Here is a 13,163-nt window from a genome sequence, read left to right as displayed (position 1 = left end):
CAAGATTACTCGTTTTAGGCTTTTAAAAACAGCGAAAACCAAAGTTTTCGTTTTGAAAATTGTTGTTTTTTTTTCCACAGAAGCAGAATTTTGGCAAATCTTTATAATTTATACAAAATAACCAGCAAATACATTCATCAATATACTCGGGACCTTGCAACGAGCAGACATGGTATAGGATTCAACCGCTGGAATTTGTTTAAAATATTGTATTCCATAAGTTTTGTCGTTCATCAGAAATCAGCTGTCCCATAGCCTCGGTACCGAATCTACAGCTTACGAGCTCTGGAACTAGCAAAAATTTGTTGTTTAAGGTTAAGTTTGAATGATTCATTACTAGGTAACACTTTCAGCTTATCGGAGAAAAATTTTTTGGGCTTGTCAGCGATTTACCCTTAGTTTATCGCTTATTGAAAATGGAAAATGTTAGCATGAGACTTGACTTCCCTGATGACCCTAAGCCGTAGTTGCTTCACTCCAATGCTTGATTTGAACTTTGTGGACATTTTTGACAGTTTTTGCAAACATTTCCCCTACTCACCCACAGTTCTTCTTTGAATAATCAACGGTTTTGTCAGTTATCAATTTGAAAATGGTGGATTTTGATGGAAACTGTGCAAAATTATTATTTTCTTTTTTTCTTTCTTCGTAAATATCTCAAAAACGCGTAAATATTAAATTTTGAAAAAATAGCTCAGATAGTACTTTTCACAGGCAACAAAATGCTGTCAAAATTTTGAATGTCCGATTACTAGTAAACGAGCTATAAGCAAAAGAAAGTGTCCCATTTCTAAAAGAACTAAGCTTTACTTTGCCGATGACATTCATGTAGTAGATCATCTGCGGCGGTGGAGAAGATCTATTGCAAACTGAAACGCGAAGCAGGAAGGATTGAGTTGATGATTAATACGTCCGAGACGAAGTACATGCCGGCCTGCAGATCCGAGACCGACCGAACCCGCTTGTCCAGTAATAACAAGGTCACGATTCACGATCGACAGCGACGAGCTAGAAATAGTCGAAGACTTTGTTTATCTAGGCTCACTGGTGACCGCAGACAATGACACCAGCCGTGAGATCCGGAGGCGAATCATCAGCGGAAGTCGTGCCTACTATGGACTCCACAAGCAACTGCGGTCGAGAAGACTTAGCCTTCGCACGAAGTGTAACCTGTATATGACGCTCATTAGACCGGTTGTTATCTACGGGCACAAGACATGGATATTGCTCGAGGAGGGCCTGCTTACACTCAGAGTATTCGAGCAACGAGTGTTAAGAACCATCTTTGGTGGCGTGCAGGAGAACGGAGTGTGGATGCGAAGGATGATCCACGAGCTCACGCGACTCTACAGCGAACCAAGTATCCTGAAACTGGCGCAGCGAGCGATTTAGTTAGGCCAAGTGGAGCGTGATCTGACGAATACAGGATGTCCGAGAAATTGGAGGATGGTTGCCATGGACCGAGTGAATTTTAGGAATTATGTTCGTCAACCCAGCTAACATGAAATCGTTATAGAAATGATAATCCAAATCGAATATTAAGACATTTTCAATAACTATCGTTACTACGTTGGTATTGAGTGATTTTCTATCATTAATTTACGACAAGCTTTCCCCAAAAAAAATTGAATCGGATAGCAGTTTAATCAATTCGTAAATATGTCTCCAAAATGTTGAGAATATGCCAATTCGACATTTACGATTTGAGTGAACTGAATTACGATAAATGGGCGGTCCTTCAATTGACACTCTCTCCGGTTTCTTCCTTTGACCGGTTCGTTAAAAGAAAATCTCACCTATAGAGCTACAGCGTGTTTCAAATCAACTAATGAGTTGGCATCGTGGTAAGATACCGGACTGCGAACTCGGAGGACTGGAGTTCAAATCTCGGTCGAGGTCATTTTTTTTGTTTATTTTTGCATTTTTTTGGAAAATCGAATCGTTGGAATCTTGTCATTGTAGATATATCGCCTCCACTTTTGTAGCTATATGCTATTTTGATAAGTTTAATACAATCTTTTCATCTGTTATATTTGTTTGAATAATTCTGTTGTTCCTGCGTTATACCTTCATAAATGTTTGCTGGGAAGTTACGTCGTGAGACGGAATACTACGAAAATAAATGAGTTCTATTTTTCATGCTTTGTTTAAACGAAAAAGCCGATTTTAATCTAAGAAAATTTCATGCATAGGATTTCAATTATGGAATTGATTTTTAATGAAAATTATTTGCTAATAAAGATGCATGTAATCTTCACGTTAACAAAAACGGAAAAAGGAATTATCATATTTTCTTGGTGTAATGTTCGACATCAATGTTTTATAGAAAATGCGTATATTTACTCTGTTTTTGATATGTTATAAACATGCTGATCATGAATTTTAAAACATATATTTTAATTGCTCATACATTGATATTCGAATGTTTGAGCTTTCTTGTCGGTATTTCAATGTTTACTTCAGCAAAACGCTGCCCTCAGGCAACATCCCTCATTACCGAAAATTTTAAAGATCGATTTTGCAGATATCGATCCTTTTGCTTCGATTTTTTTTATATGGCTCGATTCTGAATCGATCTTGGAAATCAATCTTTTCCAGTAGATCGAACAATCCTGATCTGGATGCAAGTTACGAATGTCTAACGGCGTGGGAAGAAGGTCGAGTGGCGATGCACACAAACACATATCCATAGGAGAAACACAGTCGAAAAACAGAGCGCATAGACTCTCGGCAAATTGAAAGAATGAAGATGATATGACAACTGAAGTATGGTCAATCATCAGAGGAAAACGAAAGCTGGAAAAGAACAGGTCAACCAAAATGGCCACTCTCCTACTAAGTATATGGGGACTGTGAAAGGTATTTCAACGATCTTGCAGACAAGGCAAGCTTAAGTGGCGTAAGAAATTCGATTCGAGCAAGTAAGTGGAGATAAGAAATACCCTAAGAAGCGATGTGAACCAGGTCTACAAAGAGGCGCTTCACTGGAATCCATATGGACAACGAAGAAAAGGCAGACCCAATAGATCATATCACTCACTGATGGCTAAACTCTTTCTGCACAAATTAAATTTGGCAACGAGAACCTTGACTGCCTCCAAGCGAAGAAGTAAGTTGCAGATCTTAAACAATAGATTTTTTTTATTTCGATCCTATGCGTCGAACAATCGGCTCTTGATCCTGAATTGAATGAATGAGTAATGAAATTGTTAAGTTTAAGAATGATATTTTTTCACCTTAATTATGTGATTCGACCAATAAAAAATTGTGGAATTGTTAAACCTACCTGCAACCAGTCAAATTTACATTCTCCGGTCGAAACTGCGTTTTCCACGTTGAACTGACTGAAGGTTATATTCAACACTTTAGTGTGATTTGTCTTGATCAACCACGCACATCGAGCGTTGTGATTGTACGTTCCATTATCGATAGGATGTTTCAAAATTCCGGAGTGTGAATCCAAAATTCCTCCACAGGCTCGTGCCGCTCCCTGGCATCGCTGTCCGGTATACCCACTGGGGCAGGAGCATACGAACCTATCCAAAACCGGAGTACAAGTTCCACCATTCATGCAAGGATTCGGAACACAAGAATTGATCAACTTCATACAGTTTGGAAGTGCCGTTCCCTGCGGACAAGTGCAGGTGTAGTTATTACCAACCGCTGTACAGGTTCCACCATTCTGAAAGCATGAAAATATAGTTCTAGAAAATGAACACGAATACGTAGCTTGGGCAGTTAACTTACTCGGCAAGGATTGAAAAGACATGGGTTGACAGGTGTCCTAAGGCAACCCGAGGGACCAAAACCGGACCCCTGGTAACCAGAAGGACAAATGCAGTTTATTCCGCTGGGATAATCAACGCAACGTGCCAGAGGGTGACACATGCCTGGGGTACATCTGCTTCCTCTTTGTTCACATATTTTTCCATCTCCTGTATACCCAGGTGGGCAATTGCCGCATTTAGATGAACCTCGTAAATTTATACACGTTACGGATGGAGAAGTACTACACCCACCATTGTTTATTTCACACTCATCTATATCCACACAGTAGAATCCATTCCCAGAATACCCCGGTGGACATCCGCCACACACAAATGACCCCGGAAGATTAATACAGCTGACTTCGGGGTCCTTCGAACAATGCGGCCTCGAATCTGTGCATTCATCTACATCGATCGTACAGGCAGGAGTTACCCCATTAGTTTTCCAGCCTTGCTCACAAATACACTTGAAACCAGGATCTTCCTTCGTTTGAACACAGGTTCCATGTCCACACAGTTCGCTTCCCGAAGTCATACAGTCCTTGTTTCGACTGTTGCAATGAATTCCCTGCCAACCGCTGGCACATATGCAACTGTATCCACCTGGAGTGTTCTTGCACGTTGCTCCGTTCTGACATCCCAAATCTGTGCCGGCAAACTCAGAGCATTCGTTAACATCGGTTGCACAGGTCGGTCCTTCCCAATTTTTAGGACACTGACACACAAATGAATCGTACAAACTAATGCACGATCCGCCATTTTGACAAGGACTTGTTTTACAATTATTTTCCCTCAGTTTATTGGCAATGTTCTTCACTTTGGTTTCCAGTGTTTGCAACCGTCTATTGATGTTGAATATGCGAACCCTTTCACGACCTCCACCAGCTGCTGAAGTGCTGAGAAAAGGACCAAACGGCAGTTTTGATTCTGTTCCGCAATTGTTTTTACAAATCTTACCCATTCTCTAGGTCGGCAACCCTTTTGAACAGCCCGTTAGGACCCTTCACCAGCCCGATGAGTTCCCGAAGTTGGGCAGCCGATCCGTCCAGCAGGTTCGGCAGCGGAGAGTCTCCTGTACCTCCGGAGGTTACGTTGCCAAGACTCTGTATCACCTTGCGCAGACTCAGATCACCAACGTTGAGAAAACCGTTACCCTTCAGCGTTATCGAGATGTTTCGATCCACAGCCGATTCGATGATCAAATGTCCATCGCTGGTAAGAATTTTCGGTCTGGAGAAATGCAATAAAAGAATTTTATATTAAAACTAGCTGATCCCGAACGTGCTGATAGTTTAAATAGACGAACCCTATTTTCTGACCTACATATAATAAACAATATAATAAGAGCTACAAATTTCAAGCCCCATCACTGATACTTTCAAGTTCCACAACAAGTCTTAATGACCTTCTATTCAGCTTCCAGCGGCCTTTCAATGCAGCCTCCAAAAATCGTAAAATGAGCGAAACATTCTCTCTACATGGCACCGCCTTGATGTCCGCGCTGGATTCCGAAGTTTGCCGAAATTTGTTCAATTTTCTGCTCAATTGCTTCTCTCCTACATTTCCTACATATATCGCTTATTGCTTATTGAAAAAAACTTGCCCGGCTTGGGGATTGAACCCCGACCTTCGTGATGAGAATCGACTACTAGACCACGCCTAGATGTTGTTCTAACTGAAACTAAAACTCGAAGTGGTGTTGGCACACCCGCCAAACCAGACAGCCAGCCAGCCAGGAAGAAAGAACTTCAATGCACTTTTTGTGACTTTGTAAATCTTGTTTTAAGCACTTTTATACACACACTTAGATTGCAAATATTCCGCTCGTGATAGTGATTGTTCGATCCACAGGGAAATTTTTCAATTTACACAAAATTCGAACGAAACACCACCCGAATCTCGTGAAACATCATTTTTCCTGAAATTTAGGATGACATTTCTACAAGTGCACAGGACCATGAACCTTTTCCGTGAATCTCAGGACAATGTTCCTCTGTATCACGGTAGACATATTCCTTGTCAAATTTTCTTTCTCTTTTTAGAAAGCAAAAGGATTGTTTTTCTTTTTTTTCCAGTGCATATTTTAACCGCCAAACATTTCAGCCAGTAATTTTTTTTGCAATTACCGCCCGTTGTAGTTTTCGGTTGTTGGTAGTCGCGCAGATTATTTTGTTCACTTAGCTAAATATTGAAATTTAAGTTGAGCGCCAGCGGAAAACGATACAACATTATGTGCGAACGGGACTAGGTTCCGGTGAATTTTGCACCAAGACAAGTGTGAATATGTGGAGAACCTCAAAGACTGGGAGTTTCGGGTGAAAGATTATTTCGCCCCGGTTTCGAAGCTTTGATTTAGTTTGGAGAAAAAAATCTACTTATTTAGCTGACATGGATCCGGAGCGCAAGGATTTCAATGCCATGATTGGCAAGGCGGATAAGTTTCACTTCCACCCAACGAATTGTAATAAAATTAATAAATTATTTTTTATTATTAGAGCAATTGCATTCGACTTTAATTTTTCGACTAAAAACTTTTTAAATTAAAAGTGGTAAAATTTGCAAAAAGTGAAAAAAAACATGAAATATGTTGGAATTGTTTAGAAAACAATTGTGTTTCATTGTGTATTGGGATTGATAAAAAAAAAGAACCAGGGAAAAGGATAGCATAATTCACTACAAATCACAAGAGAACCCGTTTCGGGCTCACATAAAAGTGACAAAACGCCCTGCAGATTACAGGAAAACATTGTTTTGAGCCTACAGGTGAATTTGACAGTTGTTTTACTGATCTATTTGTCTGTCCTGTAATCGTACTGTTATTTCAGTTGTTGAAAATACAGGACGACATCGTTCCGACCACAAGAGAAAAGATTAAGTGCGTACCCTCCCTTTATGTGACTGTCCCCAACAAACTACAATAAAAATCACTATTGCAACTCCCAAGTTCATCAATGAGTACATATAGTTCACTTATGGGAATTGAGCATAATAAGTTACATACAACGTACATATTAAACACTTTTGCAATTTTCAAGTTCATTAAAGATCACATAAAGTTAACTCAAGGAAATTGGACAGTTGATTCTCTTTGTCAGCCAATGTGTAACTTTCAAAGCTTTTATTCAAGTATATATGTGACTTTTGGTTTCTTGGGCGGTTGGCAGTCCAACAAAACTCCCGTGTGTGAACTTGCGTCTGAAACACTAGTTTACAGCATTTTTTAGCTTAGTAAACTGAAAGTCATTTTTAATGTAAAATCTGGCGCTGAATCCGAAAATGAAATTCAAAAAAATCTCAGTAGAACCGTTTTTAAATTTTAATCCAAATATGAAATTTTGAATAAATAAAAAAAAGTTCTTGTACTTAGATTAAAATATCTCGGACGGCATAACAGTAATTTGAAATCCCTCTTTTGTATATTGAAGGTGAATAAATTTTCTATCGATCATCTGAACACTGTTTTTGCGTATGATCAACAGTATTGTTGATATAAGTGACTTAATAATAGAAATTTTGCTTTAGCGAAAGTTTTAGACCCGATGATAACATTTAAAAAATCTTCTGCGCTTGAATGTCAATTTAAAACAAAGATTTCAAGCGGTTATTTATCAAAATCGGTTAAAAATTGAAGAAGTTATGGCTACTTTACCATAACAGTATGTTTTGTAGTTTTTAATAATTCAACGAACCGCAGTACACTTATCATAGTATAGGAAGAATGAAACATGATAAATCTCACTCGCTCCAAGTGAAAATTATTTATTAGCTTACCAAAAGGTCACATGCCAAATTTCAGGAAGATCTGACCATAGGGGGGGTTTCTTGAGTCTCAAACGTGAATTAAATTTTAAGGTATTTTGCCCTGGAGGAACGAAAATACTGGTTTTTCATCAATAACTTTTTTCATCACTAGCCGATTGTTTTTGATGGTTGATTTTCTTAAAGCCTAAGTTGAGACAAATATTTTATCCGAAGACTGTGACTATTTATCAACCGATTTTGATAAAAAACCACTTGAAATCTTTGTTTTAAATTGGCATTTAAGCGCAAAAGAAAATCAGATTTTTTAAATGTTGCAATCGAGTCTAAAACTTTCGCTGAAACAAAATTTTCTCTAAAAAAAATGCGTTTTTTTATATTTTTTTTCTATCATAAAGTCACTTATTTCAACAATGGTGTTGATCATATGCAAAAACAGTGTTCAGATGATCAATAGAAAATTTATTTACTTTCAATATGCGAAAGAGGGATTTCAAATTACTGTTATGCCGTCCGAGATATGTATATTAATCTAAGTACAAGAACTTTTTTTATTTTTTCCGAAATTTCATATTTGGAGCATAACTCAAAAACGGTTCTACTGAGATTTTTTTGAATTTCATTTTCGGATTCTGCGCCCGATTTTACATTAAAAATATTTGTCAGTCAATCAAGTTCACGATTTTTTTTTTAAATTTGGTAAACTAGTGAAATCAATGTGTAATCCCAAAGCTAGCTCAAAATATTATGAATTGATTAATCTCCGTAACTTATGTTTGTTTCCTAATTTATTGACCTTATCGGAGAGATGAGATGTCCTTTTCAGTAAGAACATCTTTAGACTATGACATTTTTATATTTAGACGGATAGAAAGTTAGAAGAAATGAAAGATGGTGAAAATGACCTGGTAGAATTTTATTTAGTAGCATTTCTTAACATATCAAATGTTTGTTCAGCACTGGTCAAGTACCATGAAGTGGTAGATTAAGGATGCTAGTTTCCCGGATTTATCCGTTCAGTGGAAAATTTCCTTGAGACTTTATAAATTGGCACAAAAACCAATAGCAGGCTTGGTTCCACAAAAGAAACAAAAATGATGTTGATTTTTCAGAACAAAATATTCAATTTTCCCATATAAACCTGAAAGTTCAAATTTACTAATGTAAATGCTACTTAAAAATTGTGCAAAAAATGGTGGATGAGTTTTGAACCAAAACGAAGCTTTTTAGACCCCAGGGTTTAAGAAATTAAAAAATGACCCCAAATCGACTCAGTCTTTTCATCATTCTGTTTGTCGCAAGTACCCGTTCTGTTGGTAAAATGTAAAACGCATGTTTTCGCAAATCAGTGAAAAAACTACCAACTTTCCTGTCAACGTCATCACCCGTCATGCACAACCAGTATTGTTATTCGTGGATACCGTAATCCGGGGTAATATTGATCACTTTTTTCAATATATTTCGATTATTTTATCTGTTAAGGGAAATGTGGCATGTTTTATATTTTTAAAACCAGCACTGGACTCCTCTGAACGTAAAACATGGATACAGAAGTTTATTAGAATACTTTAAATTTGATTTAAAAATCGTTTTCGTCTCTGTTCAGAATTGGTTGCTTTGGTGACATTGATCAGTCTCTTTTCTGGAGGATACAAAACACCTTCATAATATTTACATATGCTTGTTTAATCAATTTAACATTGATTTCTTACGTTTTATTTTAAAAATATTTATAATCGAAAAAAGAATCATGATGCTGCCTACATTTAGGGGCAAAAATTATAATAATTGCTAAATAGTTTGAGCTTCAAAATACAAATAAAATTCTACCTTCACACATTCCCCGAGGCCCTCCCGCTATTTCCATTTTCATTTTTCCTTCAAAGTAAACGATTTTATTAGGTTCCTATCCATTTGTCCAATACGGGCTAACTCTTGGAAAATGACCTAATTTTTTTAATATCAAAAATTTATCATAGAATGACTATAAACATAGCACTATAATTACTCATATACGAAGAAAAAAAGTTTTTCTTTCACATTAAACAACCCGTTTGCTTCTAAATGCTTTTTGGTATCATCAGAAGAGCTGTTTGTTTGCGAGCCTTTGAAAAAAATAGAAATTTAAAGATTTGGAAATTAGATTTTCATTTGCAGAAAAAAATTTCAAATACAAACCAAATTTTGCCTATTTGATACTCAATTAAAAGGATTTCAAACGTAGAAAACAGTTTTCAAAAATTCTAACTATAGACCGAGTTATTGATGATAATGTGGAGAATTTTATTGTAGCGCCGATGTGGTCTAGTGGATAGGCTGGCGCGAGTCTGGTTTTGGTATGCCAGGCGTACTGGGTTCGATTCCCGGTAGCGGCAAGAAAAACTTTTGGGTTCGAATCCCATGAGTGGCCGACAGGTAAGATGTGTTTTCTCATATAATTGACTAAGGTACACCGGGGTAAGTGTGGACGCGGGGTAAGTGTGGACGATGGCTATAAAAACAATACTGTGCACTATTTTTTCAAACTTTTGATGCAGAATGTTCAATTTACTTGTAATCTATCCAATAACTGTGAAAAAGATACGATTCAGACAATAACGGATGTTTACAGCGACTTTTTCGGAATTTTCTATTTTCAACTACGATGTCGAGTTGATGTGCATCTTTTTCAATTGCAAATTTCTCCTAAACTAGCTGGCTCTCGATGAAAAACTCTACATTGAAACAATCCTTACATTCCAAACAACCAGTTAGGAAAAGAAACGGCGGTTAAAAATTAAGAAAAAAGAGTTTATTTACAAAAAACTAAAATTTTGTCTCCAACCCCTACTTGGGGTAAGTGTGGACGGCTTTAAAAAGACTTGATGTTTACATTTTTTCAATTTTCTGTCCTTCATCCTTTATGAGTTGTATTATTTAGCTATATTTAGCATTCGGATCATGAAAATTTGAGTAAAGTACTTATTTGTTCTGTGTTTTTGATAAAATCGGATCTCGTGTGTTGTAACATAAATTACACACTATAATAATAGTATCATGAACTTTTTTCAAAATTTTGGACGGTTCGAGCAATAAAGTAACGTATTCTACCAAGAAAACACAATTTTTTTGAAAATTTCCTGAGCAATCAAAGGGAAAATCTACCGTCCACACTTACCCCATAAAGCGGGGTAAGTGAAGACACCAGCCGTCCATAACGATTTACGTGATAACTTTTTTCGCTTTGCTTCTATCGAGCTCATCTCTTCAGCTTTTGTAACAACATGTTCTGCATCACATTGAACGTCAATTTTTCAAAATTGCTCCACTGCTGATTTTTTAATGATTTGTGGAAGTGGAACTATACGAAAACCCGTCCACACTTACCCCGGTGTACCTTATATAATAAGAATGTTCAATCAGTTGCAAGCTGGCCAGGTATATACACGGATGCCGGAATACCTGTAAATAAACTAGCCCACCTGGTTGACTCGTTCTTCCAAAATAAACCTACATCAACACAATACATTCACTCCATAACAGTTCATACGAAGCCATGGGGTCCGGGTATGGTGGCGCGCTGCATTGGAGATTTGTCGAGCTTGATAATCTAAAGAATGCATGTGAGCACATACTTAGGCAGAAACTGCGGTGAATCCGTGTACCCATTTGGATAACCAACATACATACATACATAATGTGGAGAATTTTATTGTTGGTCAAATTTACCCCGCCGATCAAAGTTACCCCGTTTTACGGTACTATTTTTTACAGCGATTCAAAATTCATGTTGGTCGGTTTGCCTTGCCAGGGTTCACAAAATGATCTGTACCTATAACTCTTTTACCGAATGATACAAGCACTTCACTCTCATTTCTGCTTCAATTTTCTTCCAAAAACTTTTCATATTCCAATCAAAAATACTGATTCAATATTTTGACACGAGATAAAAAAAGTAGTAAGAACACACTATCAGATTCGCAGGATTTTTTCTTAATGTAAAATCTACATATGATATCATTGTATAAAAAAGAGGCGTCGATGTTTTAGCTTTTTTGGAGCTAGAAGTGACGCCCACTTTTTAGGTGCACACTTTCACGTGAATAATCGGTATTTTTCTTCTAGTAATCGAATACTGAGTCTACTTATGTACATACATCCTGCACTTAATAATATCCCTATAGTAGAAACAATATCTATATTATGATGAACATGCAAATAGTTATGCTCCGTTGTTATCAAGAAATATAAACCAATTTCTGAGTACAAATTGAAGCTGTGTACAATCTCCTGAAATCTCCAAAATATTCGATATTCCAGATGATTTTGGAATGATTTTTTTTTAAAGTTGCCTCCGAGTTCTCGTAAATCTGAATTTTTCCAGAACTCAGATCAGAAACTTCACTTCAGCACGTTTTTCAACTTCGGTAGAAACTCTTGATTACTACAGTACAATCGGTTACACTTGATTCAAATTCAAAAACTATTTTCCAACAATAAGTGTCAAAATTTCTAAGTCCCAATTTAAGCTGACACTTACTGATTTTCATAGTAACAATTCACTTGAACAGTCCAGAGTATTGCAACACACAAATTGATGTAAGCTGCAAACATTTTGCCTGAGTACATCACTTCATTTCTTGCACAGCACAATCACTAATTTTCCCGAGTCGTTTCCGTTTTTCCGCGTACCACGATTTTTGACCAATAACTGACTGGAATATAAGCTCCAGTCCCGTTTTTATATTTGCCGAATTTTGGGGGCGTCAAGCTTAGTTTATGGTTCATTTTCGAACAAAAGCTTGTAAACGAAACTGGGAGTATTTTCGAGAACTGATAAGTACGCAGTGCTGGATCCAGGTTTCATCCAGGGAAAGCGGAATTATGTCCTAGAAATTTGAAAGGATAAAGTTTGTTTAATAAAATGGTTACTCCAACAATTCTTTCTTTAATCCATAGACAAACAAAAATCCGTTATAAATTAGGCTACACAACTTCACGTTTATTGGCTTGTCATTGGTTTAATAGTTAGCTAAATTTTGTGAGCGAATTAGTCTTCTTAGAACATCTCCTAAACAAGAAGAGAAGTAGGCCATGGTTTGTTGGCAAAGGACGCATTTTTTTTTTTCTATCCGACGCTCAAAATTAGGTTTTTTAAATATTTAAGTGGTAAAATTGATTTTAAATGTCCTACTATTAAAAAAATTAATTGCCGGAAGTGTCACTAATCGTTAAGTGTGATCGAGCGATCGGGATCGAAAGTTGCAGTTTCCTTCGGCGTAATAAATAAATCACGCAACGTTTTTCTTATGTGCTGTACAGAGCAAGGTTGCCGAAATCACAGAAAAACCTGTAATTTCACAGAATTTTGAGTAAATTTTCATCACAGAATCTGTGTCAGTGACACAGAATTTTGAAAAATTCACAGATTTCACAGAATTTTTGAATATTGAATCGATTTCCAAAATTATTATTTATTTTTTTTTTTTATAATCCACCATGGGTGCACGGATTCACCGCAGTTTACCAACGCATGCGCTAAATTGCATCCTTTAGATTAATATTTCGGCGAATCTGTAATGCAAATTACCGCATACCCGACACCATGGCTTCGTATGAACTGTTGTGGCGTGGATGTTTAACGTGTATGTGATAGTT

The 13,163-nt window shown here is 36.9% G+C and overlaps 1 protein-coding gene across 1 annotated transcript in view; it reads right to left on the bottom strand.

Annotated features, from left to right (window-relative positions):
• LOC129750709 (cubilin homolog) overlaps positions 1 to 12,185 on the bottom strand; it is a 46,772-nt gene extending 34,587 nt beyond the window's left edge. Inside the window, exons 1-4 of the mRNA XM_055745711.1 lie at positions 12,046 to 12,185; positions 4,725 to 4,997; positions 3,748 to 4,663; positions 3,287 to 3,682 (exon numbers count right to left, since the gene is read on the bottom strand). Coding sequence (XP_055601686.1) covers positions 3,287 to 3,682; positions 3,748 to 4,663; positions 4,725 to 4,997; positions 12,046 to 12,134 — 1,674 coding nt within the window. The 5' untranslated portion in view covers positions 12,135 to 12,185. The remainder of the gene's footprint in view (positions 1 to 3,286; positions 3,683 to 3,747; positions 4,664 to 4,724; positions 4,998 to 12,045) is intronic.
• Positions 12,186 to 13,163: the final 978 nt, after the last annotated feature.

Source organism: Uranotaenia lowii, chromosome 3, assembly GCF_029784155.1.
Source record: "Uranotaenia lowii strain MFRU-FL chromosome 3, ASM2978415v1, whole genome shotgun sequence".
Taxonomy (NCBI): domain Eukaryota; kingdom Metazoa; phylum Arthropoda; class Insecta; order Diptera; family Culicidae; genus Uranotaenia; species Uranotaenia lowii.
This window is presented reverse-complemented; position numbering and strand designations above follow the sequence as displayed.